This window comes from Cyanistes caeruleus, chromosome 9 (assembly GCF_971803275.1).
Source record: "Cyanistes caeruleus chromosome 9, bCyaCae1.hap1.1, whole genome shotgun sequence".
Classification (NCBI taxonomy): domain Eukaryota; kingdom Metazoa; phylum Chordata; class Aves; order Passeriformes; family Paridae; genus Cyanistes; species Cyanistes caeruleus.
This window is the reverse complement of record NC_141709.1, coordinates 10,165,698-10,192,835: the sequence shown is the minus strand read 5'-3', so window position 1 is coordinate 10,192,835 and position 27,138 is coordinate 10,165,698. Positions and strand designations below refer to the sequence as shown.

General features: G+C 62.2%; 2 protein-coding genes and 1 pseudogene across 3 annotated transcripts in view; all 3 read right to left on the bottom strand.

The window, feature by feature from the left end:
• Positions 1–27,138, bottom strand: part of LOC147651556 (coiled-coil domain-containing protein 180-like) — a 241,593-nt pseudogene that overhangs the window by 77,800 nt on the left and 136,655 nt on the right. The window lies entirely within an intron of this gene.
• LOC147651567 (maestro heat-like repeat-containing protein family member 7) lies at positions 10,716–15,712 on the bottom strand. The gene is made up of 14 exons (XM_086842267.1): positions 15,160–15,712; positions 14,813–14,877; positions 14,572–14,721; positions 14,249–14,397; positions 13,817–13,964; positions 13,383–13,570; positions 13,156–13,293; positions 12,772–12,886; positions 12,481–12,618; positions 12,102–12,278; positions 11,822–11,977; positions 11,562–11,663; positions 11,067–11,169; positions 10,716–10,802 (listed from the first exon to the last, which is right to left on the bottom strand). The coding sequence occupies exons 1-14, from the start codon at positions 15,296–15,298 to the stop codon at positions 10,738–10,740; spliced, it is 1,833 nt and encodes a 610-aa protein (XP_086698393.1). The 5' UTR covers positions 15,299–15,712; the 3' UTR covers positions 10,716–10,737.
• Positions 20,159–23,036, bottom strand: LOC147651566 (uncharacterized). Its single transcript, XM_086901535.1, has 4 exons — positions 22,482–23,036; positions 22,110–22,174; positions 21,869–22,018; positions 20,159–21,695 (listed from the first exon to the last, which is right to left on the bottom strand). The coding sequence occupies exons 1-4, from the start codon at positions 22,618–22,620 to the stop codon at positions 21,198–21,200; spliced, it is 852 nt and encodes a 283-aa protein (XP_086757661.1). The 5' UTR covers positions 22,621–23,036; the 3' UTR covers positions 20,159–21,197.

Genomic DNA, 27,138 nt, shown 5'->3' with positions numbered 1-27,138 from the left:
TGGGAGAGTATGCTCTGACCACAGTGCCCATGGCAGTGGTCTCTTCCTCCCGAATTCTCTTCATGAATTTGCAAATCATCTGCAGCAGAAGGGCAAGAAATGAGGGACATTGCATGGAGTGCTCCAAGCGTGGTGCTGGGCTGAGCAGGAGAGGGGATGGCTGCAGGTACCTGCGCTGTTGTGCGGAAGAGGCCACGGCTGCGATCCTGCTCTCGAGTGCGCTCCATGGCTGCTCCTGGCAAAGAGCGAGCGCAGCTTGAGCTGAGGGGCTGCGGGAGAGGCCGGAGAACACAGCCCAGCCCTGCACTCCCCAGGCAGGGACAGCCCCAGGAGGCCCCAGGGCACAGAGTACAGCTCCAGGGCGTCTGACCCAGCCCCACTTCTGTCCTGTCCATGGGTGTGTCCCCGGGGGATGGGATGGGATGGGATGGGATGGGATGGGATGGGATGGGATGGGATGGGATGGGATGGGATGGGATGGGATGGGATGGGATGGGATGGGATGGGACGAGGCCAAGCTGGCTGCAGGCCCAGGTCTGCCGCTCACCCTCCTGAGGTGGCTGAAATTGCTCCAGCTCTCCAGGCTGCTGTGCTGGGGCAGTCCCAGGGCCTTCTTTCTCCTCCTTCACCCAGGTCAGCTTGGGGACACTTGGAGGTCTCTGCTCAACATCACTGCCTGGATTCATGGCTACTCGCAGCAGAGGTGGCTCAGAAAAGGTCTGAGTTGGCAAGTCCTGCAGCTGTGCCTGGAAGGCACCTGCAGGAGTGAAGTCTTGGCAAGGCTGCAGGACAGCCAGTCCTGCACTTGGGTCTCAGGGGCTCGTGCCACAAGGACAGGAGACTCGTCGTCAAGGACCGCGGTGAGGAAATGCCACGGTCTGGGCTCGAGCACACCTGAGAAGTGTGGTGCTTCACCTCACCAGAAGTGAAGCCTCGGGAAGGCTGCAGGTCACCGAGTGCTGTGGTCTGGCCTCGAGGTGACCTGCAGGAGTAACGCCTCAGAAAGGCTCTGGGTCAGCAAGGAATGAGTGCGCCGTGTGGGGGCTCCTCACAGCACCACTCTGTCCCGTCCTGCCCTGTCACGTGCACCAGGCACTGTGGTGTGGCTGTGTCACCACCAACACTAATGTCACCCCATGTCACAAAGGGCCCTTGGACACCCTGTCCCGTTCCATTCCACGGTTACCATGATGCACCGTGTCACCAAGGGCCGTTGCACACGCTGCCCCCTGCCCTGGGGCTCCACCCAGCCCGGCCAAAGTGGCCCAGCTTGGAAGCAATGCCTTGGCCCAAGTGTCTCAGACAGCCCAACAGGATCTTTAGGAACAGCTCAAACCTGTGGCTGCAGCAGGAAGGGTGGCAGGAGGTTTCCTGCCTGCTTTGCATTGCTGCAGGGGCTGCTCCTGTCAGAGCCCCCTCTCTGCTGGTGACAGCTTTGCTCTTGGGGACACCGCTCTGCAGCAGCCCAGGAACACGAGCGGTGCCCAGTGCCGGGAGCGCCACCAGTGGTTCCCTCCTGTGCACGGGGACCCCAGCCCCAGGGTGGCTGTGCCAGCACCCCCAGGGACCTCCAGCCTCAGGAACCCAGGGCAAGGGGAAACCACAGCTGTGCAAATGCTGCCTGTGCCCAAAGCAAATGCAAAGACAGACAGCCTGTGACAAACAAGGACAATTTATTTACACAACAGCACCACCACCAACAATGAACTACAGAATGTATTTATGTTATAAGAATCTTCATAGCAACAATCTATAAAATGTATGTACAATGAAAGGACCTCTATAGCAATTGCAATAAAGAACCTAACTACAGCCTGTAGAACATATATACTGAAGGGACTGTGTCCACCATCTCTGTTATTCCTGCAAGAGAAGGAGGCATCTTGGCCACTCCAGCCCAGCCCTGAGGGCCGTTCCTGTGCACGCTCTGGTGCCGTTTCTGCTCTGTCCAGAGCCGCTTCAGCAGCAGCGACTCAGCAGCGCTGCTCGAGGAGACATCACCACCCTCCCCATGGAGGCAGAAGCTGTGCAGACACAGAGCTCTGTGTCAGGGGAGCCTTGGTCTCAGCACCGTGGCCTGGGCAGGCGCGGGGGCCCGGGCTGGCCGCCAGCCCTGCCTCTGCCTGCTGCCCTGGCAGCACCCACTGGCTGTGCCCTGCCAGGGCCTCCTTGCCCTCCTTGTCCCGAGACAGCCCAGCCTGGGCACCTCGGGGCTGCTGAGGCCCAGCCTCGAGGGCTTCTGCTGCAGGCATGGCAGTCTCTCAGGGGAAGCACCAGAGCAGCGGGTGACAGGAACAAGGTGACTGCCTGGGGGCTGCTCGTGGCCTCTGACACCCAATTTCCTCAGGGCTTCCACCACCCTGGCCCCTCTGCTCTCCCCCAGCCCGGCCAACCTGCCCGGCAGCGGTGCAGCCCCGATGGAGCTCCAGAGGAGCCAGATTGAGAGAGCCTCAGAGCCCTCAGCAATCCCGCCAGCAACCCACAGGCTGCAGGACACAGACGGCGCTTCCTGGCTGGGAGAAGCCTCGTGCCCATCTCCAGGCACCACAATCACAGCGATCCCCACAGCTCCAGCCCCTGCCCAGCTCCTCTGTGGGCAGCGTTAAGGCTTCAGCAGAACCACCCAAGGCCGAGGGCCTTCTGGCCATTTTCCCTTCCCCACTGCACGCCTGGGCAGCTTGCTGAGCACAAGCACCCTTTTCCCCTCTCCCCCTATGCCCTGCGCACTGGGCACCAGAGAAAGCACCTGAGACACTGGGTATGAGAACACATTCTATATTTCTAAATATAATTCTATATTTCTATATATAATTCTATATCTATATTCTATATATTTCTATTTCTATATATCTATATTAAAAAGAACGAAGAAGAAGGAATAAAAAAAATATCCTAAAGAAAAATCCTGCCCGGCTCAGATGGCCCCGGCAGACAGAGAGCCTCTAAATTCAGCTCTCCTCAGAGCTCCAGCAGCACCGCCAGCCACGGGCCCACAGACAAGGGCGGTTCTTGCGTGCCCTGCGGAATCCATCTTGCCACTTCTGCAAGATGGAGCCTTGAGCTGCGCGGAGGACAAAGGCTGTTTCCAGAGCCAGACTTCTGATGGCAGGGCTGATGTCCTGTGCCTTGTCATCAAGGGCTGCAAGAGAGAGGAACAGATCTCCATGGTCAGATCTGGATCTGCAGGGACCCGAGGAGAGCCCCGTGCAAGGGCCAACCCAGGTGGCTCTGGCCATGGCCAGGAGGGAGCAGGGACCAAAGGGATCAGCCCAAAGCCACTGGACACTATTGGCACTCGTGCCCCTGAAATCTCTGTGTGTGCCCTGGCCACACCAGGCCTGGTCCGCACAGGGAGCAGAGCCCTGGGCAGCCGGGGCAGGGATTGCAGCTCCCCTTGGCAGCCGGGGCTGGCAGCCCGCTGCCCTCACTCACCCTGACAGATGCTCTGGAGCTCTCGTTTGTTCCCCCGGAGGTGCTGCCCGGCCATCCCTGGGAACACAGAGCCTGTCAGGGTCCCAGCAGCACAGCTCCCTGCCAGCGGCGCTGCCAGCCCTGGGGCCACACGGCCTCCTGCCCCGGCAGGGCTCAGCCCCGGCCCTTGCCGCATCCTGACTGAGCCCAAGGGCCCCGGCTGCCAGAGGCCGGCAGCAGCAGCCCCGAGGGCAGCCGGGGCTCCAGGGCCGGGGCAGCAGCCGGGGCTGGGGCCGAGCTGCGGCGGGGCAGGGAGGGAGCCCAGCCCGGTTCGTGGCTCACCAATGAACCTGATGGCCGCCGCTCGCAGGGACTCCTGCGGGCTGTCCAGGTACAGCAGGGCCCGGTGCAGGTGCTCAGCCGCTCGGCTCCTGTCCTGTGCCAGCTGCAGAGAGCGGCGGGAGGGAAGGGTTGGTGCGGGCTCTGCCCCTCGGCCGGGCACTGCTGCCTGCGGCCAGCCCCGGCCTCCCGTGCCCGCCCAGCCCTGAGGCACCGGGCAGCAGCCGCTGGCGCCGGGCTCTGGAGGGGGCAGAGGGCCGGGGGCTGCCCGGGGAGCCGCGGTGCTGCCCTGCCCGACAGAGCAGCGGTGCCGGGGCTCCATGGGCACACGGCTCGGGGCCACAGGGGGCTGGAGTAGAGCCCGCGGGGCCCAGGGAAGGGAGCAGCGTGTGGGGCACAGGCTGGCGGCCCTGGGTGCGGCACTGGGCAGGGCACAGCTGCCAGCCGCACACACTGAGCTTCTCCAACCTTGGGCTGGGGCTTCCAGCCCGCCCTTACCAAGCCCTCGCCGAACCTCCAGGTCTGATCCACCCGCAGCATCTGCTTTAGATCCTTCCTCTTCAGGAATCGGGCGGAACAGAGCAGCGTTTCCCGGGAGGCCTGGAGAGCAGCAGAGACCCAGAGATGGCACCACAGCCCAGGGCACAGGACCCACGTCCCTGGGCCAAGACCAGGAGGGAGCTGCAGCCTGCGAGGCAGCAGAGCAGGAGGCAGCCGAGCGCCCTGCCAGGGAGCCACGGCAGCTGCCGAGTCCTCACATCAACCACGCGCTGGTTCTCATCATGGCAGTGCAAGGAGAGTGGGAGCAGGCTCTGCTGCACGTGGGACTTCAGGGCCTTTTTCCCCTCCTTTGGTACTAAATCCATCATCTCTTGGAAGATGAACATGGAGCACAGCTGCACCTGGCTATCGTCCTGTACGAAAGGAAGAAATAAAGACCTCAGCATCAGCTGCTTCAGGCCCACCTGGGCACAGGCCTGCAAATGCCCAGGGCACAGTGCCAAGGCAGCAGCCATGGCTGGAGACACAGAGCCTTACATTGTCAAAGAGCGGCAGGAGCGCCTCAGCCAGCTGCAGGCCGAGGGGGATGGTTATCGGGCCACCACTGTACAGGAGCAAACGGCTGAGGAGAGCGATGCTCATCCCAAGCACATGGCTGTCATTTTCCCCCAGGAGCTCCACGAGCCTTTCATGCAGGCCCCACATTCTTTTGGCCTGTGTGGAACACAAGTGTGTGAAATGCCACCCTGCTGCCACAGGGCCCAGAGGCCAAAGGCCTGTGCCAAAGGCCTGGGGCAGGAGGCAAGAGGCAGGAGGCAGGAGAGCTGGCAGCAGCTGCCTCAGTGCCCAAAGGCCAGCCAAGCGCAAGCCACTGCCTTCCCCAGCCCCACGCCGGCAGCCGCTGCCCCCTTCTCACCATGGAGGAATTCTTGCCGAGCACCACAAGGCCTCTGAGTGCCAAGCGACGCCTCTCCCTGCACTCGCTCTGCAGTTTGTTTGATGCGATCTCCAGGACGCTGTCACGGTATTCACTCGAGTCCAGGCACTCCAACATCTGAAGGGCACAGGCCGGTGATGGGGCAGCAGCGCACAGGGCTGGGCCCAGGCAGCAGCACAGGGCGTGGGCACCGTCCCGGGCGGCTGCGGCACCGAGAGGGCAGAGAGCTGGGAGACAGCTCAGCGAGACAGCGCTGCCCTTCAGGCTCACCTCCACAAGGAACGCCATGGCGGCCAAATCCCCGTGTGCCGTGTCTTTGCTGAGCAGCCCGAGCAGGTAGAATGCAATCGCAGAACACAAGGGTAGGGACACGTGACGCATTGCTCTGATGGGAGGAAAAAGGAACCAAGACCCTGAGCCAGCGGGACAAACCTCTCCATGGACTGACTCCCAGGAGGAGCTTGGCCCTTCTCCACCACCCTGCAAGGGGACCCAGGCCCTTTGGGAAGCAGCTGCTCTTGGGCACCCTCCTCTCCCAGGCTTGTGCAGTGTCCTTGGCCATCCCTTGGTGACAAGGCCCTCTGGCCCATGACCACGGGGACTGTGTGGGGCACCCCAGGCTCGGGGCACAAACGCTGTTTGGGGGCAGCTCACCTGGCCAGCACACCCACAGCACAGTGGTGCGTGCCAGCACACAGCAGCGTGTCCCAGCCACACTCGTCTTCCACTGCTGCCACCACATCCTCATAGTGCAGTCGGCAGAGCAGGGCCTTCAGGGTCTGCACTGCAAACCTGTGTGCACAGCAAAGCCCAGGTGATGCTGGGAGCACGGGCTTCTGCCCTGGGGACATGGCAGGGACAGGAGGACTGGCATGGAGCACCTGTTGGGGCTGATGGCAAGGCCGTGTTGCTGCTGGCATCTCTTCCAGAAGGTATCGACCTTCTCTGGCAGATCCAATGTGCTGAACAGCACTTGCAAGAGCAGATGCACCAAGAGACGGGGGAAATACACTGTCACTGCATGTGGGAGACAGGGCAGCTGGAGCATCTTCCATATCACCACAGTTGCCTGTGAAGGACAGAGCAGCCTGAGTCAGTGCTCAGTGCTCAGGTGTCCATGTGGCAGGGCCCGAGCGTGGCAGGGAGAGGCCAGTGGAGATGTAGGGACAGCAGCCGGCCTGGTGGCCCTGGAGCTGCTCCTAGGCCTGGTTGGAGCCCAGTGCTTGATGCAGGGAGATGCCATGGGAGGAGGGAGGATGGAGACCTGAGGGAGAGGTGACCTTGGGGTGAGCAAAGGTCGGTTGCAGAAACTCACAGCCAGGGCAAGGACAGCCGTGTGGTCCCCGTCGGAGGTGCACATGCTGAGCTCTGGCCAGGTGCCCAGCACATCCAGAAGTATCAGCATGGCTGGCTCTGCAGCCCTGCACGAGCACATGATGCTCTTCCACATGGTGGTAGCAGCTCTGTGGGGTCAGAGTTCTGTGTCAGGGGGGTCTGGGACACATCCCCGTGGCCTGGGCAGCAGCAGGGAGCTGAGCTGGCTGCCAGCCCTGCCTCTGCCCACTGCCCCTCAGTGGCAGCCCAGCCCTGTGGGGACTGGCCCCTGAGGGCAGCAGGCTCGGGGGCTGCTGTGCCAGGGCTGACAAAGGGAGGAGCCACAGGGCCCTGGAATCCTCTGTTTGTCAGACACCTGAGCCGGGCTGTGCAGGGGGATGCCCTGAGCCCTCTGGGCACGTGGGCCCTGTACCTGTCACACCATGGGGCCACACGCAGGAGAGCCATCACCACATCAGCAGGCTGTGCCTCTGTCATATCCAGAAGGGGCCTGTACAGATTGTACTCAGGAAACTCATTAGCCTTGAGCCACTGGTAGATGAACCTCACCATGGGGAGCACCTGGAGAAGGCACAGGGAAACTTGGAAAGCTGCCAGCAGGAGTAATGTGCCCAGCTTCCCAGAGAAGTGCTTCTCTTCCCACCGCACTGCCACGGCCTCAAAGGCTCGCAGTGAGCAGCTGGCGTGGCCAAGCAATTCCTGGGAGGATCGAAGCCAGGCCACAGACTGCTTACTTGCTTTGGACTGGAAGGACCCTCCTCCACAAGCATGTCCAGCAGGGCAGCACTGGCCTTGGTTTTGAAGATGGGAGAGTATGCTCTGACCACAGTGCCCATGGCAGTGGTCTCTTCCTCCCGAATTCTCTTCATGAATTTGCAAATCATCTGCAGCAGAAGGGCAAGAAATGAGGGACATTGCATGGAGTGCTCCAAGCGTGGTGCTGGGCTGAGCAGGAGAGGGGATGGCTGCAGGTACCTGCGCTGTTGTGCGGAAGAGGCCACGGCTGCGATCCTGCTCTCGAGTGCGCTCCATGGCTGCTCCTGGCAAAGAGCGAGCGCAGCTTGAGCTGAGGGGCTGCGGGAGAGGTTGGAGAACACAGCCCAGCCCTGCACTCCCCAGGCAGGGACAGCCCCGGGAGGCCCCAGGGCACAGAGTACAGCTCCAGGGCGTCTGACCCAGCCCCACTTCTGTCCTGTCCATGGGTGTGTCCCCGGGGGATGGGATGGGATGGGATGGGATGGGATGGGATGGGATGGGATGGGATGGGATGGGATGGGATGGGATGGGATGGGATGGGACGAGGCCAAGCTGGCTGCAGGCCCAGGTCTGCCGCTCACCCTCCTGAGGTGGCTGAAATTGCTCCAGCTCTCCAGGCTGCTGTGCTGGGGCAGTCCCAGGGCCTTCTTTCTCCTCCTTCACCCAGGTCAGCTTGGGGACACTTGGAGGTCTCTGCTCAACATCACTGCCTGGATTCATGGCTACTCGCAGCAGAGGTGGCTCAGAAAAGGTCTGAGTTGGCAAGTCCTGCAGCTGTGCCTGGAAGGCACCTGCAGGAGTGAAGTCTTGGCAAGGCTGCAGGACAGCCAGTCCTGCACTTGGGTCTCAGGGGCTCGTGCCACAAGGACAGGAGACTCGTCGTCAAGGACCGCGGTGAGGAAATGCCACGGTCTGGGCTCGAGCACACCTGAGAAGTGTGGTGCTTCACCTCACCAGAAGTGAAGCCTCGGGAAGGCTGCAGGTCACCGAGTGCTGTGGTCTGGCCTCGAGGTGACCTGCAGGAGTAACGCCTCAGAAAGGCTCTGGGTCAGCAAGGAATGAGTGCGCCGTGTGGGGGCTCCTCACAGCACCACTCTGTCCCGTCCTGCCCTGTCACGTGCACCAGGCACTGTGGTGTGGCTGTGTCACCACCAACACTAATGTCACCCCATGTCACAAAGGGCCCTTGGACACCCTGTCCCGTTCCATTCCACGGTTACCATGATGCACCGTGTCACCAAGGGCCGTTGCACACGCTGCCCCCTGCCCTGGGGCTCCACCCAGCCCGGCCAAAGTGGCCCAGCTTGGAAGCAATGCCTTGGCCCAAGTGTCTCAGACAGCCCAACAGGATCTTTAGGAACAGCTCAAACCTGTGGCTGCAGCAGGAAGGGTGGCAGGAGGTTTCCTGCCTGCTTTGCATTGCTGCAGGGGCTGCTCCTGTCAGAGCCCCCTCTCTGCTGGTGACAGCTTTGCTCTTGGGGACACCGCTCTGCAGCAGCCCAGGAACACGAGTGGTGCCCAGTGCCGGGAGCGCCACCAGTGGTTCCCTCCTGTGCACGGGGACCCCAGCCCCAGGGTGGCTGTGCCAGCACCCCCAGGGACCTCCAGCCTCAGGAACCCAGGGCAAGGGGAAACCACAGCTGTGCAAATGCTGCCTGTGCCCAAAGCAAATGCAAAGACAGACAGCCTGTGACAAACAAGGACAATTTATTTACACAACAGCACCACCACCAACAATGAACTACAGAATGTATTTATGTTATAAGAATCTTCATAGCAACAATCTATAAAATGTATGTACAATGAAAGGACCTCTATAGCAATTGCAATAAAGAACCTAACTACAGCCTGTAGAACATATATACTGAAGGGACTGTGTCCACCATCTCTGTTATTCCTGCAAGAGAAGGAGGCATCTTGGCCACTCCAGCCCAGCCCTGAGGGCCGTTCCTGTGCACGCTCTGGTGCCGTTTCTGCTCTGTCCAGAGCCGCTTCAGCAGCAGCGACTCAGCAGCGCTGCTCGAGGAGACATCACCACCCTCCCCATGGAGGCAGAAGCTGTGCAGACACAGAGCTCTGTGTCAGGGGAGCCTTGGTCTCAGCACCGTGGCCTGGGCAGGCGCGGGGGCCCGGGCTGGCCGCCAGCCCTGCCTCTGCCCGCTGCCCTGGCAGCACCCACTGGCTGTGCCCTGCCAGGGCCTCCTTGCCCTCCTTGTCCCGAGACAGCCCAGCCTGGGCACCTCGGGGCTGCTGAGGCCCAGCCTCGAGGGCTTCTGCTGCAGGCATGGCAGTCTCTCAGGGGAAGCACCAGAGCAGCGGGTGACAGGAACAAGGTGACTGCCTGGGGGCTGCTCGTGGCCTCTGACACCCAATTTCCTCAGGGCTTCCACCACCCTGGCCCCTCTGCTCTCCCCCAGCCGGGCCAACCTGCCCGGCAGCGGTGCAGCCCCGATGGAGCTCCAGAGGAGCCAGATTGAGAGAGCCTCAGAGCCCTCAGCAATCCCGCCAGCAACCCACGGGCTGCAGGACACAGACGGCGCTTCCTGGCTGGGAGAAGCCTCGTGCCCATCTCCAGGCACCACAATCACAGCGATCCCCACAGCTCCAGCCCCTGCCCAGCTCCTCTGTGGGCAGCGTTAAGGCTTCAGCAGAACCACCCAAGGCCGAGGGCCTTCTGGCCATTTTCCCTTCCCCACTGCACGCCTGGGCAGCTTGCTGAGCACAAGCACCCTTTTCCCCTCTCCCTCTATGCCCTGCGCACTGGGCACCAGAGAAAGCACCTGAGACACTGGGTATGAGAACACATTCTATATTTCTAAATATAATTCTATATTTCTATATATAATTCTATATCTATATTCTATATATTTCTATTTCTATATATCTATATTAAAAAGAACGAAGAAGAAGGAATAAAAAAAATATCCTAAAGAAAAATCCTGCCCGGCTCAGATGGCCCCGGCAGACAGAGAGCCTCTCAATTCAGCTCTCCTCAGAGCTCCAGCAGCACCGCCAGCCACGGGCCCACAGACAAGGGCGGTTCTTGCGTGCCCTGCGGAATCCATCTCGCCACTTCTGCAAGATGGAGCCTTGAGCTGCGCGGAGGACAAAGGCTGTTTCCAGAGCCAGCAGTCTGATGGCAGGGCTGATGTCCTGTGCCTTGTCATCAAGGGCTGCAAGAGAGAGGAACAGATCTCCATGGTCAGATCTGGATCTGCAGGTACCCGAGGAGAGCCCCGTGCAAGGGCCAACCCAGGTGGCTCTGGCCATGGCCAGGAGGGAGCAGGGACCAAAGGGATCAGCCCAAAGCCACTGGACACTATTGGCACTCGTGCCCCTGAAATCTCTGTGTGTGCCCTGGCCACACCAGGCCTGGTCCGCACAGGGAGCAGAGCCCTGGGCAGCCGGGGCAGGGATTGCAGCTCCCCTTGGCAGCCGGGGCTGGCAGCCCGCTGCCCTCACTCACCCTGACAGATGCTCTGGAGCTCTCGTTTGTTCCCCCGGAGGTGCTGCCCGGCCATCCCTGGGAACACAGAGCCTGTCAGGGTCCCAGCAGCACAGCTCCCTGCCAGCGGCGCTGCCAGCCCTGGGGCCACACGGCCTCCTGCCCCGGCAGGGCTCAGCCCCGGCCCTTGCCGCATCCTGACTCAGCCCAAGGGCCCCGGCTGCCAGAGGCCGGCAGCAGCAGCCCCGAGGGCAGCCGGGGCTCCAGGGCCGGGGCAGCAGCCGGGGCTGGGGCCGAGCTGCGGCGGGGCAGGGAGGGAGCCCAGCCCGGTTCGTGGCTCACCAATGAACCTGATGGCCGCCGCTCGCAGGGACTCCTGCGGGCTGTCCAGGTACAGCAGGGCCCGGTGCAGGTGCTCAGCCGCTCGGCTCCTGTCCTGTGCCAGCTGCAGAGAGCGGCGGGAGGGAAGGGTTGGTGCGGGCTCTGCCCCTCGGCCGGGCACTGCTGCCTGCGGCCAGCCCCGGCCTCCCGTGCCCGCCCAGCCCTGAGGCACCGGGCAGCAGCCGCTGGCGCCGGGCTCTGGAGGGGGCAGAGGGCCGGGGGCTGCCCGGGGAGCCGCGGTGCTGCCCTGCCCGACAGACCAGCGGTGCCGGGGCTCCATGGGCACACGGCTCGGGGCCACAGGGGGCTGGAGTAGAGCCCGCGGGGCCCAGGGAAGGGAGCAGCGTGTGGGGCACAGGCTGGCGGCCCTGGGTGCGGCACTGGGCAGGGCACAGCTGCCAGCCGCACACACTGAGCTTCTCCAACCTTGGGCTGGGGCTTCCAGCCCGCCCTTACCAAGCCCTCGCCGAACCTCCAGGTCTGATCCACCCGCAGCATCTGCTGGAGATCCTTCCTCTTCAGGAATCGGGCGGAACAGAGCAGCGTTTCCCGGGAGGCCTGGAGAGCAGCAGAGACCCAGAGATGGCACCACAGCCCAGGGCACAGGACCCACGTCCCTGGGCCAAGACCAGGAGGGAGCTGCAGCCTGCGAGGCAGCAGAGCAGGAGGCAGCCGAGCGCCCTGCCAGGGAGCCACGGCAGCTGCCGAGTCCTCACATCAACCACGCGCTGGTTCTCATCATGGCAGTGCAAGGAGAGTGGGAGCAGGCTCTGCTGCACGTGGGACTTCAGGGCCTTTTTCCCCTCCTTTGGTACTAAATCCATCATCTCTTGGAAGATGAACATGGAGCACAGCTGCACCTGGCTATCGTCCTGTACGAAAGGAAGAAATAAAGACCTCAGCATCAGCTGCTTCAGGCCCACCTGGGCACAGGCCTGCAAATGCCCAGGGCACAGTGCCAAGGCAGCAGCCATGGCTGGAGACACAGAGCCTTACATTGTCAAAGAGCGGCAGGAGCGCCTCAGCCAGCTGCAGGCCGAGGGGGATGGTTATCGGGCCACCACTGTACAGGAACAAACGGCTGAGGAGAGCGATGCTCATCCCAAGCACATGGCTGTCATTTTCCCCCAGGAGCTCCACGAGCCTTTCATGCAGGCCCCACATTCTTTTGGCCTGTGTGGAACACAAGTGTGTGAAATGCCACCCTGCTGCCACAGGGCCCAGAGGCCAAAGGCCTGTGCCAAAGGCCTGGGGCAGGAGGCAAGAGGCAGGAGGCAGGAGAGCTGGCAGCAGCTGCCTCAGTGCCCAAAGGCCAGCCAAGCGCAAGCCACTGCCTTCCCCAGCCCCACGCCGGCAGCCGCTGCCCCCTTCTCACCATGGAGGAATTCTTGCCGAGCACCACAAGGCCTCTGAGTGCCAAGCGACGCCTCTCCCTGCACTCGCTCTGCAGTTTGTTTGATGCGATCTCCAGGACGCTGTCACGGTATTCACTCGAGTCCAGGCACTCCAACATCTGAAGGGCACAGGCCGGTGATGGGGCAGCAGCGCACAGGGCTGGGCCCAGGCAGCAGCACAGGGCGTGGGCACCGTCCCGGGCGGCTGCGGCACCGAGAGGGCAGAGAGCTGGGAGACAGCTCAGCGAGACAGCGCTGCCCTTCAGGCTCACCTCCACAAGGAACGCCATGGCGGCCAAATCCCCGTGTGCCGTGTCTTTGCTGAGCAGCCCGAGCAGGTAGAATGCAATCGCAGAACACAAGGGTAGGGACACGTGACGCATTGCTCTGATGGGAGGAAAAAGGAACCAAGACCCTGAGCCAGTGGGAAAAACCTCTCCATGGACTGACTCCCAGGAGGAGCTTGGCCCTTCTCCACCACCCTGCAAGGGGACCCAGGCCCTTTGGGAAGCAGCTGCTCTTGGGCACCCTCCTCTCCCAGGCTTGTGCAGTGTCCTTGGCCATCCCTTGGTGACAAGGCCCTCTGGCCCCTGACCACGGGGACTGTGTGGGGCACCCCAGGCACGGGGCACAAACGCTGTTTGGGGGCAGCTCACCTGGCCAGCACACCCACAGCACAGTGGTGCGTGCCAGCACACAGCAGCGTGTCCCAGCCACACTCGTCTTCCACTGCTGCCACCACATCCTCATAGTGCAGTCGGCAGAGCAGGGCCTTCAGGGTCTGCACTGCAAACCTGTGTGCACAGCAAAGCCCAGGTGATGCTGGGAGCACGGGCTTCTGCCCTGGGGACATGGCAGGGACAGGAGGACTGGCATGGAGCACCTGTTGGGGCTGATGGCAAGGCCGTGTTGCTGCTGGCATCTCTTCCAGAAGGTATCGACCTTCTCTGGCAGATCCAATGTGCTGAACAGCACTTGCAAGAGCAGATGCACCAAGAGACGGGGGAAATACACTGTCACTGCATGTGGGAGACAGGGCAGCTGGAGCATCTTCCATATCACCACAGTTGCCTGTGAAGGACAGAGCAGCCTGAGTCAGTGCTCAGTGCTCAGGTGTCCATGTGGCAGGGCCCGAGCGTGGCAGGGAGAGGCCAGTGGAGATGTAGGGACAGCAGCCGGCCTGGTGGCCCTGGAGCTGCTCCTAGGCCAGGTTGGAGCCCAGTGCCTGATGCAGGGAGATGCCATGGGAGGAGGGAGGATGGAGACCTGAGGGAGAGGTGACCTTGGGGTGAGCAAAGGTCAGTTGCAGAAACTCACAGCCAGGGCAAGGACAGCCGTGTGGTCCCCGTCGGAGGTGCACATGCTGAGCTCTGGCCAGGTGCCCAGCACATCCAGAAGTATCAGCATGGCTGGCTCTGCAGCCCTGCACGAGCACATGATGCTCTTCCACATGGTGGTAGCAGCTCTGTGGGGTCAGAGTTCTGTGTCAGGGGGGTCTGGGACACATCCCCGTGGCCTGGGCAGCAGCAGGGAGCTGAGCTGGCTGCCAGCCCTGCCTCTGCCCACTGCCCCTCAGTGGCAGCCCAGCCCTGTGGGGACTGGCCCCTGAGGGCAGCAGGCTCGGGGGCTGCTGTGCCAGGGCTGACAAAGGGAGGAGCCACAGGGCCCTGGAATCCTCTGTTTGTCAGACACCTGAGCCGGGCTGTGCAGGGGGATGCCCTGAGCCCTCTGGGCACGTGGGCCCTGTACCTGTCACACCATGGGGCCACACGCAGGAGAGCCATCACCACGTCAGCAGGCTGTGCCTCTGTCATATCCAGAAGGGGCCTGTACAGATTGTACTCAGGAAACTCATTAGCCTTGAGCCACTGGTAGATGAACCTCACCATGGGGAGCACCTGGAGAAGGCACAGGGAAACTTGGAAAGCTGCCAGCAGGAGTAATGTGCCCAGCTTCCCAGAGAAGTGCTTCTCTTCCCACCGCACTGCCACGGCCTCAAAGGCTCGCAGTGAGCAGCTGGCGTGGCCAAGCAATTCCTGGGAGGATCGAAGCCAGGCCACAGACTGCCTTACTTGCTTTGGACTGGAAGGACCCTCCTCCACAAGCATGTCCAGCAGGGCAGCACTGGCCTTGGTTTTGAAGATGGGAGAGTATGCTCTGACCACAGTGCCCATGGCAGTGGTCTCTTCCTCCCGAATTCTCTTCATGAATTTGCAAATCATCTGCAGCAGAAGGGCAAGAAATGAGGGACATTGCATGGAGTGCTCCAAGCGTGGTGCTGGGCTGAGCAGGAGAGGGGATGGCTGCAGGTACCTGCGCTGTTGTGCGGAAGAGGCCACGGCTGCGATCCTGCTCTCGAGTGCGCTCCATGGCTGCTCCTGGCAAAGAGCGAGCGCAGCTTGAGCTGAGGGGCTGCGGGAGAGGCCGGAGAACACAGCCCAGCCCTGCACTCCCCAGGCAGGGACAGCCCCAGGAGGCCCCAGGGCACAGAGTACAGCTCCAGGGCGTCTGACCCAGCCCCACTTCTGTCCTGTCCATGGGTGTGTCCCCGGGGGATGGGATGGGATGGGATGGGATGGGATGGGATGGGATGGGATGGGATGGGATGGGATGGGATGGGACGAGGCCAAGCTGGCTGCAGGCCCAGGTCTGCCGCTCACCCTCCTGAGGTGGCTGAAATTGCTCCAGCTCTCCAGGCTGCTGTGCTGGGGCAGTCCCAGGGCCTTCTTTCTCCTCCTTCACCCAGGTCAGCTTGGGGACACTTGGAGGTCTCTGCTCAACATCACTGCCTGGATTCATGGCTACTCGCAGCAGAGGTGGCTCAGAAAAGGTCTGAGTTGGCAAGTCCTGCAGCTGTGCCTGGAAGGCACCTGCAGGAGTGAAGTCTTGGCAAGGCTGCAGGACAGCCAGTCCTGCACTTGGGTCTCAGGGGCTCGTGCCACAAGGACAGGAGACTCGTCGTCAAGGACCGCGGTGAGGAAATGCCACGGTCTGGGCTCGAGCACACCTGAGAAGTGTGGTGCTTCACCTCACCAGAAGTGAAGCCTCGGGAAGGCTGCAGGTCACCGAGTGCTGTGGTCTGGCCTCGAGGTGACCTGCAGGAGTAACGCCTCAGAAAGGCTCTGGGTCAGCAAGGAATGAGTGCGCCGTGTGGGGGCTCCTCACAGCACCACTCTGTCCCGTCCTGCCCTGTCACGTGCACCAGGCACTGTGGTGTGGCTGTGTCACCACCAACACTAATGTCACCCCATGTCACAAAGGGCCCTTGGACACCCTGTCCCGTTCCATTCCACGGTTACCATGATGCACCGTGTCACCAAGGGCCGTTGCACACGCTGCCCCCTGCCCTGGGGCTCCACCCAGCCCGGCCAAAGTGGCCCAGCTTGGAAGCAATGCCTTGGCCCAAGTGTCTCAGACAGCCCAACAGGATCTTTAGGAACAGCTCAAACCTGTGGCTGCAGCAGGAAGGGTGGCAGGAGGTTTCCTGCCTGCTTTGCATTGCTGCAGGGGCTGCTCCTGTCAGAGCCCCCTCTCTGCTGGTGACAGCTTTGCTCTTGGGGACACCGCTCTGCAGCAGCCCAGGAACACGAGTGGTGCCCAGTGCCGGGAGCGCCACCAGTGGTTCCCTCCTGTGCACGGGGACCCCAGCCCCAGGGTGGCTGTGCCAGCACCCCCAGGGACCTCCAGCCTCAGGAACCCAGGGCAAGGGGAAACCACAGCTGTGCAAATGCTGCCTGTGCCCAAAGCAAATGCAAAGACAGACAGCCTGTGACAAACAAGGACAATTTATTTACACAACAGCACCACCACCAACAATGAACTACAGAATGTATTTATGTTATAAGAATCTTCATAGCAACAATCTATAAAATGTATGTACAATGAAAGGACCTCTATAGCAATTGCAATAAAGAACCTAACTACAGCCTGTAGAACATATATACTGAAGGGACTGTGTCCACCATCTCTGTTATTCCTGCAAGAGAAGGAGGCATCTTGGCCACTCCAGCCCAGCCCTGAGGGCCGTTCCTGTGCACGCTCTGGTGCCGTTTCTGCTCTGTCCAGAGCCGCTTCAGCAGCAGCGACTCAGCAGCGCTGCTCGAGGAGACATCACCACCCTCCCCATGGAGGCAGAAGCTGTGCAGACACAGAGCTCTGTGTCAGGGGAGCCTTGGTCTCAGCACCGTGGCCTGGGCAGGCGCGGGGGCCCGGGCTGGCCGCCAGCCCTGCCTCTGCCTGCTGCCCTGGCAGCACCCAGTGGCTGTGCCCTGCCAGGGCCTCCTTGCCCTCCTTGTCCCGAGACAGCCCAGCCTGGGCACCTCGGGGCTGCTGAGGCCCAGCCTCGAGGGCTTCTGCTGCAGGCATGGCAGTCTCTCAGGGGAAGCACCAGAGCAGCGGGTGACAGGAACAAGGTGACTGCCTGGGGGCTGCTCGTGGCCTCTGACACCCAATTTCCTCAGGGCTTCCACCACCCTGGCCCCTCTGCTCTCCCCCAGCCCGGCCAACCTGCCCGGCAGCGGTGCAGCCCCGATGGAGCTCCAGAGGAGCCAGATTGAGAGAGCCTCAGAGCCCTCAGCAATCCCGCCAGCAACCCACAGGCTGCAGGACACAGACGGCGCTTCCTGGCTGGGAGAAGCCTCGTGCCCATCTCCAGGCACCACAATCACAGCGATCCCCACAGCTCCAGCCCCTGCCCAGCTCCTCTGTGGGCAGCGTTAAGGCTTCAGCAGAACCACCCAAGGCCGAGGGCCTTCTGGCCATTTTCCCTTCCCCACTGCACGCCTGGGCAGCTTGCTGAGCACAAGCACCCTTTTCCCCTCTCCCCCTATGCCCTGCGCACTGGGCACCAGAGAAAGCACCTGAGACACTGGGTATGAGAACACATTCTATATTTCTAAATATAATTCTATATTTCTATATATAATTCTATATCTATATTCTATATATTTCTATTTCTATATATCTATATTAAAAAGAACGAAGAAGAAGGAATAAAAAAAATATCCTAAAGAAAAATCCTTCCCGGCTCAGATGGCCCCGGCAGACAGAGAGCCTCTAAATTCAGCTCTCCTCAGAGCTCCAGCAGCACCGCCAGCCACGGGCCCACAGACAAGGGCGGTTCTTGCGTGCCCTGCGGAATCCATCTTGCCACTTCTGCAAGATGGAGCCTTGAGCTGCGCGGAGGACAAAGGCTGTTTCCAGAGCCAGCAGTCTGATGGCAGGGCTGATGTCCTGTGCCTTGTCATCAAGGGCTGCAAGAGAGAGGAACAGATCTCCATGGTCAGATCTGGATCTGCAGGTACCCGAGGAGAGCCCCGTGCAAGGGCCAACCCAGGTGGCTCTGGCCATGGCCAGGAGGGAGCAGGGACCAAAGGGATCAGCCCAAAGCCACTGGACACTATTGGCACTCGTGCCCCTGAAATCTCTGTGTGTGCCCTGGCCACACCAGGCCTGGTCCGCACAGGGAGCAGAGCCCTGGGCAGCCGGGGCAGGGATTGCAGCTCCCCTTGGCAGCCGGGGCTGGCAGCCCGCTGCCCTCACTCACCCTGACAGATGCTCTGGAGCTCTCGTTTGTTCCCCCGGAGGTGCTGCCCGGCCATCCCTGGGAACACAGAGCCTGTCAGGGTCCCAGCAGCACAGCTCCCTGCCAGCGGCGCTGCCAGCCCTGGGGCCACACGGCCTCCTGCCCCGGCAGGGCTCAGCCCCGGCCCTTGCCGCATCCTGACTCAGCCCAAGGGCCCGGCTGCCAGAGGCCGGCAGCAGCAGCCCCGAGGGCAGCCGGGGCTCCAGGGCCGGGGCAGCAGCCGGGGCTGGGGCCGAGCTGCGGCGGGGCAGGGAGGGAGCCCAGCCCGGTTCGTGGCTCACCAATGAACCTGATGGCCGCCGCTCGCAGGGACTCCTGCGGGCTGTCCAGGTACAGCAGGGCCCGGTGCAGGTGCTCAGCCGCTCGGCTCCTGTCCTGTGCCAGCTGCAGAGAGCGGCGGGAGGGAAGGGTTGGTGCGGGCTCTGCCCCTCGGCCGGGCACTGCTGCCTGCGGCCAGCCCCGGCCTCCCGTGCCCGCCCAGCCCTGAGGCACCGGGCAGCAGCCGCTGGCGCCGGGCTCTGGAGGGGGCAGAGGGCCGGGGGCTGCCCGGGGAGCCGCGGTGCTGCCCTGCCCGACAGAGCAGCGGTGCCGGGGCTCCATGGGCACACGGCTCGGGGCCACAGGGGGCTGGAGTAGAGCCCGCGGGGCCCAGGGAAGGGAGCAGCGTGTGGGGCACAGGCTGGCGGCCCTGGGTGCGGCACTGGGCAGGGCACAGCTGCCAGCCGCACACACTGAGCTTCTCCAACCTTGGGCTGGGGCTTCCAGCCCGCCCTTACCAAGCCCTCGCCGAACCTCCAGGTCTGATCCACCCGCAGCATCTGCTGGAGATCCTTCCTCTTCAGGAATCGGGCGGAACAGAGCAGCGTTTCCCGGGAGGCCTGGAGAGCAGCAGAGACCCAGAGATGGCACCACAGCCCAGGGCACAGGACCCACGTCCCTGGGCCAAGACCAGGAGGGAGCTGCAGCCTGCGAGGCAGCAGAGCAGGAGGCAGCCGAGCGCCCTGCCAGGGAGCCACGGCAGCTGCCGAGTCCTCACATCAACCACGCGCTGGTTCTCATCATGGCAGTGCAAGGAGAGTGGGAGCAGGCTCTGCTGCACGTGGGACTTCAGGGCCTTTTTCCCCTCCTTTGGTACTAAATCCATTATCTCTTGGAAGATGAACATGGAGCACAGCTGCACCTGGCTATCGTCCTGTACGAAAGGAAGAAATAAAGACCTCAGCATCAGCTGCTTCAGGCCCACCTGGGCACAGGCCTGCAAATGCCCAGGGCACAGTGCCAAGGCAGCAGCCATGGCTGGAGACACAGAGCCTTACATTGTCAAAGAGCGGCAGGAGCGCCTCAGCCAGCTGCAGGCCGAGGGGGATGGTTATCGGGCCACCACTGTACAGGAGCAAACGGCTGAGGAGAGCGATGCTCATCCCAAGCACATGGCTGTCATTTTCCCCCAGGAGCTCCACGAGCCTTTCATGCAGGCCCCACATTCTTTTGGCCTGTGTGGAACACAAGTGTGTGAAATGCCACCCTGCTGCCACAGGGCCCAGAGGCCAAAGGCCTGTGCCAAAGGCCTGGGGCAGGAGGCAAGAGGCAGGAGGCAGGAGAACTGGCAGCAGCTGCCTCAGTGCCCAAAGGCCAGCCAAGCGCAAGCCACTGCCTTCCCCAGCCCCACGCCGGCAGCCGCTGCCCCCTTCTCACCATGGAGGAATTCTTGCCGAGCACCACAAGGCCTCTGAGTGCCAAGCGACGCCTCTCCCTGCACTCGCTCTGCAGTTTGTTTGATGCGATCTCCAGGACGCTGTCACGGTATTCACTCGAGTCCAGGCACTCCAACATCTGAAGGGCACAGGCCGGTGATGGGGCAGCAGCGCACAGGGCTGGGCCCAGGCAGCAGCACAGGGCGTGGGCACCGTCCCGGGCGGCTGCGGCACCGAGAGGGCAGAGAGCTGGGAGACAGCTCAGCGAGACAGCGCTGCCCTTCAGGCTCACCTCCACAAGGAACGCCATGGCGGCCAAATCCCCGTGTGCCGTGTCTTTGCTGAGCAGCCCGAGCAGGTAGAATGCAATCGCAGAACACAAGGGTAGGGACACGTGACGCATTGCTCTGATGGGAGGAAAAAGGAACCAAGACCCTGAGCCAGCGGGACAAACCTCTCCATGGACTGACTCCCAGGAGGAGCTTGGCCCTTCTCCACCACCCTGCAAGGGGACCCAGGCCCTTTGGGAAGCAGCTGCTCTTGGGCACCCTCCTCTCCCAGGCTTGTGCAGTGTCCTTGGCCATCCCTTGGTGACAAGGCCCTCTGGCCCATGACCACGGGGACTGTGTGGGGCACCCCAGGCTCGGGGCACAAACGCTGTTTGGGGGCAGCTCACCTGGCCAGCACACCCACAGCACAGTGGTGCGTGCCAGCACACAGCAGCGTGTCCCAGCCACACTCGTCTTCCACTGCTGCCACCACATCCTCATAGTGCAGTCGGCAGAGCAGGGCCTTCAGGGTCTGCACTGCAAACCTGTGTGCACAGCAAAGCCCAGGTGATGCTGGGAGCACGGGCTTCTGCCCTGGGGACATGGCAGGGACAGGAGGACTGGCATGGAGCACCTGTTGGGGCTGATGGCAAGGCCGTGTTGCTGCTGGCATCTCTTCCAGAAGGTATCGACCTTCTCTGGCAGATCCAATGTGCTGAACAGCACTTGCAAGAGCAGATGCACCAAGAGACGGGGGAAATACACTGTCACTGCATGTGGGAGACAGGGCAGCTGGAGCATCTTCCATATCACCACAGTTGCCTGTGAAGGACAGAGCAGCCTGAGTCAGTGCTCAGTGCTCAGGTGTCCATGTGGCAGGGCCCGAGCGTGGCAGGGAGAGGCCAGTGGAGATGTAGGGACAGCAGCCGGCCTGGTGGCCCTGGAGCTGCTCCTAGGCCAGGTTGGAGCCCAGTGCCTGATGCAGGGAGATGCCATGGGAGGAGGGAGGATGGAGACCTGAGGGAGAGGTGACCTTGGGGTGAGCAAAGGTCAGTTGCAGAAACTCACAGCCAGGGCAAGGACAGCCGTGTGGTCCCCGTCGGAGGTGCACATGCTGAGCTCTGGCCAGGTGCCCAGCACATCCAGAAGTATCAGCATGGCTGGCTCTGCAGCCCTGCACGAGCACATGATGCTCTTCCACATGGTGGTAGCAGCTCTGTGGGGTCAGAGTTCTGTGTCAGGGGGGTCTGGGACACATCCCCGTGGCCTGGGCAGCAGCAGGGAGCTGAGCTGGCTGCCAGCCCTGCCTCTGCCCACTGCCCCTCAGTGGCAGCCCAGCCCTGTGGGGACTGGCCCCTGAGGGCAGCAGGCTCGGGGGCTGCTGTGCCAGGGCTGACAAAGGGAGGAGCCACAGGGCCCTGGAATCCTCTGTTTGTCAGACACCTGAGCCGGGCTGTGCAGGGGGATGCCCTGAGCCCTCTGGGCACGTGGGCCCTGTACCTGTCACACCATGGGGCCACACGCAGGAGAGCCATCACCACGTCAGCAGGCTGTGCCTCTGTCATATCCAGAAGGGGCCTGTACAGATTGTACTCAGGAAACTCATTAGCCTTGAGCCACTGGTAGATGAACCTCACCATGGGGAGCACCTGGAGAAGGCACAGGGAAACTTGGAAAGCTGCCAGCAGGAGTAATGTGCCCAGCTTCCCAGAGAAGTGCTTCTCTTCCCACCGCACTGCCACGGCCTCAAAGGCTCGCAGTGAGCAGCTGGCGTGGCCAAGCAATTCCTGGGAGGATCGAAGCCAGGCCACAGACTGCTTACTTGCTTTGGACTGGAAGGACCCTCCTCCACAAGCATGTCCAGCAGGGCAGCACTGGCCTTGGTTTTGAAGATGGGAGAGTATGCTCTGACCACAGTGCCCATGGCAGTGGTCTCTTCCTCCCGAATTCTCTTCATGAATTTGCAAATCATCTGCAGCAGAAGGGCAAGAAATGAGGGACATTGCATGGAGTGCTCCAAGCGTGGTGCTGGGCTGAGCAGGAGAGGGGATGGCTGCAGGTACCTGCGCTGTTGTGCGGAAGAGGCCACGGCTGCGATCCTGCTCTCGAGTGCGCTCCATGGCTGCTCCTGGCAAAGAGCGAGCGCAGCTTGAGCTGAGGGGCTGCGGGAGAGGCCGGAGAACACAGCCCAGCCCTGCACTCCCCAGGCAGGGACAGCCCCGGGAGGCCCCAGGGCACAGAGTACAGCTCCAGGGCGTCTGACCCAGCCCCACTTCTGTCCTGTCCATGGGTGTGTCCCCGGGGGATGGGATGGGATGGGATGGGATGGGATGGGATGGGATGGGATGGGATGGGATGGGATGGGATGGGATGGGATGGGATGGGATGGGATGGGACGAGGCCAAGCTGGCTGCAGGCCCAGGTCTGCCGCTCACCCTCCTGAGGTGGCTGAAATTGCTCCAGCTCTCCAGGCTGCTGTGCTGGGGCAGTCCCAGGGCCTTCTTTCTCCTCCTTCACCCAGGTCAGCTTGGGGACACTTGGAGGTCTCTGCTCAACATCACTGCCTGGATTCATGGCTACTCGCAGCAGAGGTGGCTCAGAAAAGGTCTGAGTTGGCAAGTCCTGCAGCTGTGCCTGGAAGGCACCTGCAGGAGTGAAGTCTTGGCAAGGCTGCAGGACAGCCAGTCCTGCACTTGGGTCTCAGGGGCTCGTGCCACAAGGACAGGAGACTCGTCGTCAAGGACCGCGGTGAGGAAATGCCACGGTCTGGGCTCGAGCACACCTGAGAAGTGTGGTGCTTCACCTCACCAGAAGTGAAGCCTCGGGAAGGCTGCAGGTCACCGAGTGCTGTGGTCTGGCCTCGAGGTGACCTGCAGGAGTAACGCCTCAGAAAGGCTCTGGGTCAGCAAGGAATGAGTGCGCCGTGTGGGGGCTCCTCACAGCACCACTCTGTCCCGTCCTGCCCTGTCACGTGCACCAGGCACTGTGGTGTGGCTGTGTCACCACCAACACTAATGTCACCCCATGTCACAAAGGGCCCTTGGACACCCTGTCCCGTTCCATTCCACGGTTACCATGATGCACCGTGTCACCAAGGGCCGTTGCACACGCTGCCCCCTGCCCTGGGGCTCCACCCAGCCCGGCCAAAGTGGCCCAGCTTGGAAGCAATGCCTTGGCCCAAGTGTCTCAGACAGCCCAACAGGATCTTTAGGAACAGCTCAAACCTGTGGCTGCAGCAGGAAGGGTGGCAGGAGGTTTCCTGCCTGCTTTGCATTGCTGCAGGGGCTGCTCCTGTCAGAGCCCCCTCTCTGCTGGTGACAGCTTTGCTCTTGGGGACACCGCTCTGCAGCAGCCCAGGAACACGAGTGGTGCCCAGTGCCGGGAGCGCCACCAGTGGTTCCCTCCTGTGCACGGGGACCCCAGCCCCAGGGTGGCTGTGCCAGCACCCCCAGGGACCTCCAGCCTCAGGAACCCAGGGCAAGGGGAAACCACAGCTGTGCAAATGCTGCCTGTGCCCAAAGCAAATGCAAAGACAGACAGCCTGTGACAAACAAGGACAATTTATTTACACAACAGCACCACCACCAACAATGAACTACAGAATGTATTTATGTTATAAGAATCTTCATAGCAACAATCTATAAAATGTATGTACAATGAAAGGACCTCTATAGCAATTGCAATAAAGAACCTAACTACAGCCTGTAGAACATATATACTGAAGGGACTGTGTCCACCATCTCTGTTATTCCTGCAAGAGAAGGAGGCATCTTGGCCACTCCAGCCCAGCCCTGAGGGCCGTTCCTGTGCACGCTCTGGTGCCGTTTCTGCTCTGTCCAGAGCCGCTTCAGCAGCAGCGACTCAGCAGCGCTGCTCGAGGAGACATCACCACCCTCCCCATGGAGGCAGAAGCTGTGCAGACACAGAGCTCTGTGTCAGGGGAGCCTTGGTCTCAGCACCGTGGCCTGGGCAGGCGCGGGGGCCCGGGCTGGCCGCCAGCCCTGCCTCTGCCTGCTGCCCTGGCAGCACCCAGTGGCTGTGCCCTGCCAGGGCCTCCTTGCCCTCCTTGTCCCGAGACAGCCCAGCCTGGGCACCTCGGGGCTGCTGAGGCCCAGCCTCGAGGGCTTCTGCTGCAGGCATGGCAGTCTCTCAGGGGAAGCACCAGAGCAGCGGGTGACAGGAACAAGGTGACTGCCTGGGGGCTGCTCGTGGCCTCTGACACCCAATTTCCTCAGGGCTTCCACCACCCTGGCCCCTCTGCTCTCCCCCAGCCCGGCCAACCTGCCCGGCAGCGGTGCAGCCCCGATGGAGCTCCAGAGGAGCCAGATTGAGAGAGCCTCAGAGCCCTCAGCAATCCCGCCAGCAACCCACAGGCTGCAGGACACAGACGGCGCTTCCTGGCTGGGAGAAGCCTCGTGCCCATCTCCAGGCACCACAATCACAGCGATCCCCACAGCTCCAGCCCCTGCCCAGCTCCTCTGTGGGCAGCGTTAAGGCTTCAGCAGAACCACCCAAGGCCGAGGGCCTTCTGGCCATTTTCCCTTCCCCACTGCACGCCTGGGCAGCTTGCTGAGCACAAGCACCCTTTTCCCCTCTCCCCCTATGCCCTGCGCACTGGGCACCAGAGAAAGCACCTGAGACACTGGGTATGAGAACACATTCTATATTTCTAAATATAATTCTATATTTCTATATATAATTCTATATCTATATTCTATATATTTCTATTTCTATATATCTATATTAAAAAGAACGAAGAAGAAGGAATAAAAAAAATATCCTAAAGAAAAATCCTGCCCGGCTCAGATGGCCCCGGCAGACAGAGAGCCTCTAAATTCAGCTCTCCTCAGAGCTCCAGCAGCACCGCCAGCCACGGGCCCACAGACAAGGGCGGTTCTTGCGTGCCCTGCGGAATCCATCTTGCCACTTCTGCAAGATGGAGCCTTGAGCTGCGCGGAGGACAAAGGCTGTTTCCAGAGCCAGCAGTCTGATGGCAGGGCTGATGTCCTGTGCCTTGTCATCAAGGGCTGCAAGAGAGAGGAACAGATCTCCATGGTCAGATCTGGATCTGCAGGTACCCGAGGAGAGCCCCGTGCAAGGGCCAACCCAGGTGGCTCTGGCCATGGCCAGGAGGGAGCAGGGACCAAAGGGATCAGCCCAAAGCCACTGGACACTATTGGCACTCGTGCCCCTGAAATCTCTGTGTGTGCCCTGGCCACACCAGGCCTGGTCCGCACAGGGAGCAGAGCCCTGGGCAGCCGGGGCAGGGATTGCAGCTCCCCTTGGCAGCCGGGGCTGGCAGCCCGCTGCCCTCACTCACCCTGACAGATGCTCTGGAGCTCTCGTTTGTTCCCCCGGAGGTGCTGCCCGGCCATCCCTGGGAACACAGAGCCTGTCAGGGTCCCAGCAGCACAGCTCCCTGCCAGCGGCGCTGCCAGCCCTGGGGCCACACGGCCTCCTGCCCCGGCAGGGCTCAGCCCCGGCCCTTGCCGCATCCTGACTCAGCCCAAGGGCCCGGCTGCCAGAGGCCGGCAGCAGCAGCCCCGAGGGCAGCCGGGGCTCCAGGGCCGGGGCAGCAGCCGGGGCTGGGGCCGAGCTGCGGCGGGGCAGGGAGGGAGCCCAGCCCGGTTCGTGGCTCACCAATGAACCTGATGGCCGCCGCTCGCAGGGACTCCTGCGGGCTGTCCAGGTACAGCAGGGCCCGGTGCAGGTGCTCAGCCGCTCGGCTCCTGTCCTGTGCCAGCTGCAGAGAGCGGCGGGAGGGAAGGGTTGGTGCGGGCTCTGCCCCTCGGCCGGGCACTGCTGCCTGCGGCCAGCCCCGGCCTCCCGTGCCCGCCCAGCCCTGAGGCACCGGGCAGCAGCCGCTGGCGCCGGGCTCTGGAGGGGGCAGAGGGCCGGGGGCTGCCCGGGGAGCCGCGGTGCTGCCCTGCCCGACAGAGCAGCGGTGCCGGGGCTCCATGGGCACACGGCTCGGGGCCACAGGGGGCTGGAGTAGAGCCCGCGGGGCCCAGGGAAGGGAGCAGCGTGTGGGGCACAGGCTGGCGGCCCTGGGTGCGGCACTGGGCAGGGCACAGCTGCCAGCCGCACACACTGAGCTTCTCCAACCTTGGGCTGGGGCTTCCAGCCCGCCCTTACCAAGCCCTCGCCGAACCTCCAGGTCTGATCCACCCGCAGCATCTGCTGGAGATCCTTCCTCTTCAGGAATCGGGCGGAACAGAGCAGCGTTTCCCGGGAGGCCTGGAGAGCAGCAGAGACCCAGAGATGGCACCACAGCCCAGGGCACAGGACCCACGTCCCTGGGCCAAGACCAGGAGGGAGCTGCAGCCTGCGAGGCAGCAGAGCAGGAGGCAGCCGAGCGCCCTGCCAGGGAGCCACGGCAGCTGCCGAGTCCTCACATCAACCACGCGCTGGTTCTCATCATGGCAGTGCAAGGAGAGTGGGAGCAGGCTCTGCTGCACGTGGGACTTCAGGGCCTTTTTCCCCTCCTTTGGTACTAAATCCATTATCTCTTGGAAGATGAACATGGAGCACAGCTGCACCTGGCTATCGTCCTGTACGAAAGGAAGAAATAAAGACCTCAGCATCAGCTGCTTCAGGCCCACCTGGGCACAGGCCTGCAAATGCCCAGGGCACAGTGCCAAGGCAGCAGCCATGGCTGGAGACACAGAGCCTTACATTGTCAAAGAGCGGCAGGAGCGCCTCAGCCAGCTGCAGGCCGAGGGGGATGGTTATCGGGCCACCACTGTACAGGAGCAAACGGCTGAGGAGAGCGATGCTCATCCCAAGCACATGGCTGTCATTTTCCCCCAGGAGCTCCACGAGCCTTTCATGCAGGCCCCACATTCTTTTGGCCTGTGTGGAACACAAGTGTGTGAAATGCCACCCTGCTGCCACAGGGCCCAGAGGCCAAAGGCCTGTGCCAAAGGCCTGGGGCAGGAGGCAAGAGGCAGGAGGCAGGAGAACTGGCAGCAGCTGCCTCAGTGCCCAAAGGCCAGCCAAGCGCAAGCCACTGCCTTCCCCAGCCCCACGCCGGCAGCCGCTGCCCCCTTCTCACCATGGAGGAATTCTTGCCGAGCACCACAAGGCCTCTGA